Below are 6634 nucleotides of genomic sequence, written 5' to 3'. Positions count from 1 at the left end.
AAAATAAGAGTGAATGGGCAGTTGCCTGACCTCACCCATTCGCACGGGGTGGGGGTGGGGGGCACATCCTCAGGAGCCTTTGCTCAGCCTCTTTTGTCTTTTAAAGGGTTTTCAAACGGGCAGTTTTTAAGCCCTTAGATACATAAGAACCAGGGCTATTTTTGGGCAGGAACGCACAGGAACGGAGTTCCGGCTGGCTCCCAAGTTGGCCACGCCCAGCAGGAACTCATTAGCATAATAGGCCACACCCAACAGCAGAAACTCATTAGGATTGGCTACATTAGGGGTGTGTGGCCTAACATGCAAAGGAGTTCCTGCTACAAAAAACCTTGGGTTTTGACAACAAACAAGGTAAGCAGAATAAGAAGCAAAAGGTGGGTGTGGCTGGATAACCACCCTTCTGGTAACATGGGGGTGTGGCCTAATGAGCTGTGCTGTCAGGGGTGTGGCCTAATAGGCTGATGAGTTTCTGCTCTTGGGTGTGGCCTATTATGCTAATGAGTTCCTGCTGGGCTTTTTCTACAAAAAGAGCCCTGATAAGAACACTCTGACCTGATGGCCATCAGACAGCAGTGCTGATTGTGTGAACTTGGGCAAGTCATGAGAGGGAGGGCAGGAAGGGTTGCCTCAGTGCTTAGTTCTTGTGGCCCCTTTCTTACACACCCAGGGAAATGCTGATCGCCACTTTGGGGCCAGGAAGCAATTTTTCTCCAGGCCACTTTGGCCAGGGATCCTGGAGGGTTTTGTTTTTTATCATCTTCTAGGCGTGGAACAGGGGTCACTGGGGGTGTGGAGGGGGAGGTATTTGTGAATTTCCTGCACTGTGCGAGGGGTTGGACTAGCTGGCCCTGGAGGACCCTTCCAACTCTATGATTCTAGGGTTCTATGGATGACCCAGGGTAGCTCAATCTCCTCGGATCTTGGAAGCTAAGCGAGGTCAGTCCTGGTTACGTAGTACTTGGCTAGGAGGCCACAAAGGAAGTCCCGGGCTGTGATGCAGGGGCAGGCAATGGCATACCGCCCTCTGCTTTGAAAACCCTACGGGGTCACCTTAAGTCAGCTGCGACCTGTTGGCATTTCCCACCACCTTTCATGAGAACAACCCTCTGGACTTTCTGGCACTAGGATCTATTAGCATAGAATTCCAGATCCTCTAGTGACACTGTTTTATCCTCTTGCCACCTACAGGGTATACCCTCACTTCTGAACAGGTGAGTACAATAAAAGGGAACTTGTTTTTGTGGGATAGATGCATCCCGATCGATCAGATGTTAACACGTACCTCTCTCTCTCCCTCTGTGACTGTGTTTCCACCCGGCAAAGAGTGAAGCAGCAGCAAAGCATTCCAGCTCTCCCGAATTCTGATAAATTCCTCCAATTGCAGATGCTAGGACAGTTCAAAGGCCCCATCCAGTACACTGCGTGGAAGGAAATGAAATCTGCTCTCAACATTGGTAAGGTGGATCTCGGACAGGGGTAGAAGCCAGAAAATTCGATTCAAGGGAATCGGAAGTGGGTCTCCCAGAGCCTCAGCACATGGATAGGTCAAGAATCATGCTGGGAGGGAGAATATATTTCCCCCTGGAGCCTGCAGCCTGTGGCAAGTGATGGGCAAAGGGTAGGCTGTGGCCCCCCAGGCCACCTAAGACCTGTTGACATGTTGCACTGAATACGTAGGCATCTTATATTTAGGTGCACACACCTGTTTGTAAGAAGGAGCCAATGCACACACGCTTTACAAATGAAACCGGAGGCCAGTAACTGGATCAATGTGGTGTTCAAATCACACACTCATCTGTATATGAGAATGAACGTAACACGAGAACGACTTAATGTGTGTATAAAGAAGGATCAACCGCAGGGTTATTTTTGGGCAGGAACGCACAGGAACGGAGTTCCGGCTGGCTCCCGAGTTGGCCACGCCCAGCAGGAACTCATTAGCATAATAGGCCACACCCAACAGCAGAAACTCCTTAGGATTGGCTACATTAGGGGTGTGTGGCCTAACATGCAAAGGAGTTCCTGCAACAAAAAAAGGCCCTGGGTTTTGACAACAAACAAGGTCAACGGAATAAGAAGCAAAAGGTGATCTGGCTGGATGACCACACTTCTGGTAACATGGGAATGTGGCCTAATATGCTAATGAGCTGTGCAGTCAGGGGTGTGGTCTAATATGCTAATTAGTTCCTGCTGCTGGGTGTGGCCTGTTATGCTAATGAGTTCCTGCTGGACTTTTTCTACAAAAAAAGCCCTGATCAAGCGTACACTGCATGTGGATTGTACATGCACCCGCTGTAACTTGTGAACAGGGCTCTAGTTTCTGCTGGTTGCTGGGGTTATTACAAACAGTGTGGAACAAGGCAAACCGAGAAGTGCAGATACTCAGAATAATTTAATACGGATTAGACTCTAGGAGAAATGTCATAATGTGGTTTTACTCAATGTGTCTGCATGGTTGGTTGAAGTGCACTGAAAGGTGAGTGGTCCCAGCGGTCATTTCGTAGAAAAAGAGGTGCAGGAGCTCATTAGCATAACTTATTTGCATATGCCACACCCCCTGACATCACCGGAAGTGTGTCAGAAGGTAACACCCACCGCTCAGGCTCCACTTGGGTGTGGCCTGTTATGCTAATGAGTTCCTGCTGGACTTTTTCTACAAAAAAAGCCCTGATCAAGCGTACACTGCATGTGGATTGTACATGCACCCGCTGTAACTTGTGAACAGGGCTCTAGTTTCTGCTGGTTGCTGGGGTTATTACAAACAGTGTGGAACAAGGCAAACCGAGAAGTGCAGATACTCAGAATAATTTAATACGGATTAGACTCTAGGAGAAATGTCATGATGTGGTTTTACTCAGTGTGTCTGTATGGTTGGTTGAAGGGCACTGAAAGGTGAGTGGTCAGTATGTGACATTGGTGAGCTCTGACTCAAAAAACGCTCCTGCAGGAAATGACCCCTGAGTGGTCCGTATGTGATATTGGTGAGCTCTGACTCAAAAATGCTTGTGCTGGCATAACTGTTGATCGTCTTTAAGATGCTACTGGACTTTTGTTTAGTTTAGTGTTTTGTTTAGTTTTATTTTGTTTAGTTTAGTTTAGTGATGGGAAGCATGACTTTTGTGTCAGCGCCAGCTCACCAAACCTCCATGAACTGTGCCGCTCTGGAATTCTTCGGGATAGAGAGGTGAGATCAGGGAAAGCAGGTTGCAATTTACAAAGACACCTGTATTTATTTAGATATTTATATTCCCACTTTTTTTCACCCCTGGGGACCAAAAGTGGTCTACCACATTGTTCTTTCCTCCTCCATTTTATCCTCAAACAACAACCCTGTCAGGTAGGTTAGGTGGAGAGAGAGTGTGTAACTGGCACAAGATCATCCAATGAGCTTCCATGGCAAAAGTGCCTAGTCCAACAGAGCCTAGTCCAACACTCTAACCACTGCCCCGCACTGTCTTTCTCACGGAGGTTGTTTTCTCTCTTGCAGAGTTCCCCCGTATAACTCTGGACCCTGAAACAGCTCATCCTTGCCTCGTTCTTTCAGATGACCACACCTGCGTCCAGGATGGCCACCTCCGCAGGGACGTCCTGGACACTCCTACGCGGTTCAACTACTGCGTGGCAGTTTTAGGCTGCCAGGGCTTTTCTTCAGGGAAGCATTATTGGGAGGTGGAGGTGGGCAACAAGCCATCTTGGACCTTAGGGCTGGCTAGCATTTCCATCAACCGCAAGGGGAAAATTGCCGCCTCCCCTGCCAATGGCTACTGGGTGATCCAGCTACAAAATGGGGTGGAGCTCAGGGCCAAGGACACCCCCCCTCAAAGGCTGTGCCCTGCCTCCTTTCCCAAGAGAGTTGGGGTTTATCTGGATTACGAAGGGGGGCTGGTGTCTTTCTATGAGGCCTCCACCATGACCCACCTCTACACTTTTGTAGCCCCCAGGTTCCGGGAAACTCTGCTCCCTTATTTCTGCCCCGGACTTTATAACTCAGGAGTGAACGCAACCTCCTTAAAAATATGCTATCTTCCAGTTTTGTAGAAGAGAAAGATCCCCTTCTAATCCCTAATTTAGACAGAAGCACTCTCTTCTTTGAAGGACAGCACCTTGAATACTTTGCTGAGCACTTTGTCGTACGACTAAAACTTCCATGGACAGGGCTACCAAATTTAGTTCCCTTTGGGTGAGATCAAGGGTTGCCAACTCCGGCTTGGGAACTTCTTGGAGATTTGGGGGCGGTGCTTGAGGAGGGTTTGGGGAGGAGCTCGGAGCTGATGTAATGCCATAGAGTCTGCCCTCCGAAGCCGCCATTTTCTCCAGGACAACTGGTCTCTGGAGATCAGCTGTAATTCTTTTTTTCTTTTTAAATTTTTTTCCTAAACTACAATCCTACAGGGCCAGGGGAAGGGAACAACCTGAAATAAAGAGTAACAAGGATCCATGTTACAATGATATAAGATTGTTGATACATCTCTATTATCTTTAAAGCAAAATATGAGAGTTAATAATATGAAAGTGTCAAGTAAACAATCACAATCTCTTTGGCTATCGTGTAAATATCATTGGATTAAAGTTATGCGTTAAGAATAAACATCAGGCTATCAAGATTAAACTATTTTGCATTTTCCTCTCCTCCTGTCAAAGTCCAAATTTGCTGAGGCAGTGACCCTGGACTTCCTTGGGGATCTCCCATCCAAGTACTAGCCATAGCTGACCTTCCAAGATCCGACGAGATCGGGCTAGCCTGGGCCATCCAGGTCAGGGCTTATTTACTAGTTCCTAAACAGCTTTTACAGCACTTTTGCAGCAGTGGGATTGTGATATATGTGCTGCTTTCTGGAAGCAGCTATGTCCACAATCATCTCACGGATTCAGGAGAGGCTCCAAGAGAAGCTTGGCAGCATTTTGCAGCTTGATGCCTCAATCTAAGTTTTCCTCTGGATCTTGCACAGAGTTTATTTTAGAAATGTAAACGAGTGGTTCTTGGTTCAGCACGGGCAATTCTCGAGGTTTGCCAGCTGTCCACACAGCACGAGAGCAGTGAAGAACCAGGCCAACCAATTGCCATTATGAGCGAGTGAGAACAGCACGTAGTACCTGTGTATGCTTTGTGCTTGGAATGCGGATGATATACAGAAGGCCGGTGTGTACTGCCCCACTAAAAACATCCCAAGAATGTGGAAAAACCTTTCCGTTGGTTTACACTTGCTTAGAGCTGTTACTGGGGAGGATAGGAGAAGGTGAAGGAGTGTATGTAGCAATCAGTCATTTTTACATAGCTGAGAAGTATGTTGCTGAGAGGTACTGGGAAAGCTGCACTCAAAAGTTGTATTCCTTACAGCAAGCTGCAAGGATGCCACCAGCAGGGTCTTTCCCCTTCCTGGTCACCACACTGCCTGGAAGATTCAGCTGGATGTAATAGGTAATGTAATCATCTTCAATATATCTAATTCTCAAAATAACCCTATCTGTGCCTGTAGCTTTAAGAAACAAACGCCATCTGTGGCCATTGTCGAGGCAAGCACAACAGTACTGCCGGCCTTCAAGCCTTGGTTTCCCTCACTGAAAGGCAAGGGGAGGGGCAGGTTGCTTTGGCTTGTGAGACGCCAGACCCACCACCAACTACTGGGTTGCATAACACCCAGGCTTGCTACTGTTCAACAGCAGCCACTCCAAGAAACCCAATGGTGCAAATGGTTAGAGTTTCTGACTAGGATCTAGGAGATGAAGGTTCAAATATCCTCTGTTATGGTGCTTGGGTCACTCACACACCCTTAGCCTAACCTACCTCGCAGGATTATTTTTATAAGATTTATTTCTAAAAAGTGATCCAGTTCTAAAGAAACAGCAGTACTCAGTTCCCCTGGAGTTGGGTTGCCAGGTGTGGGCTGAGAAATACCTGAAGATTTGGGGGGAGGGGGGAGCTTGAGGAGGGCAGGATTTGAAGAGCAGAGGGACTTCTGTGGGTTACAATGCCATAGAGTCCACCTTCGCAAGTGGCCATTTTCTCCGGGTGAACTGATCTCTATCACCTGGAGATCACAGTTATGATCTCAGGAGAGCTCCAGCCGCCACCGGGAGGTTGGCAAGCCTACACTGGAGTCGTGCACCCGCTCTAAATCACCCTACTGCCCCCAGTGGTTTCCTCTAAGCTTCCAGCTCAAACATTTTTGTCTCAGCTCAGGAGGGATGGCTCCAGAGCAAACTCATTTCCTGCAGTAGCCAAGTCGCCCGCTCACAACTCTAATGCCAGGAGCTCACAAAGTAGAATTCTTGCTCACAGGACTCCACACCTTAGAGCAGTGATGGCAAACCTTTTAGAGACCGAGTGCCCGAACTGCGACCCAAAACCCACTCATTTATCGCAAAGTGCCAACACGGCAATTTAACCTGAATACGGAGGTTTTACTTTAGAAAAAACAACTTCTACATTAACTTAAGATGATCCAAACAAAGTAAGGAAAGCAATCCCAAATGCTTTCATTGACTTAAAATTATTTGGCAGAGAATTCGACACTTTAATGATGGTCTGGGCCTGGCTGGGGCGATGACACGCGTGCCCACAGAGAGGCCTCTGAGTGCCACCTCTGGCACCCGGGCCATAGGTTCACCACCACTGGCTTAGAGGCAGTACTGC

The 6634-nt window shown here is 47.9% G+C and overlaps 1 protein-coding gene across 1 annotated transcript in view; it reads left to right on the top strand.

Annotated features, from left to right (window-relative positions):
* The window catches only part of LOC107106641 (nuclear factor 7, ovary-like), a 13611-nt gene extending 9563 nt beyond the window's left edge, over positions 1 to 4048 (top strand). Inside the window, exons 4-6 of the mRNA XM_015406819.1 lie at positions 1189 to 1211; positions 1324 to 1454; positions 3488 to 4048. Of these exons, the coding sequence (XP_015262305.1) occupies positions 1189 to 1211; positions 1324 to 1454; positions 3488 to 4038 (705 nt within the window). The 3' untranslated portion in view covers positions 4039 to 4048. The remainder of the gene's footprint in view (positions 1 to 1188; positions 1212 to 1323; positions 1455 to 3487) is intronic.
* The last annotated feature ends 2586 nt before the right edge of the window (positions 4049 to 6634 follow it).

This window comes from Gekko japonicus, unplaced genomic scaffold (assembly GCF_001447785.1).
Source record: "Gekko japonicus isolate JY-2015 unplaced genomic scaffold, Gekko_japonicus_V1.1 scaffold849, whole genome shotgun sequence".
NCBI classification, from domain to species: domain Eukaryota; kingdom Metazoa; phylum Chordata; class Lepidosauria; order Squamata; family Gekkonidae; genus Gekko; species Gekko japonicus.
This window is presented reverse-complemented; position numbering and strand designations above follow the sequence as displayed.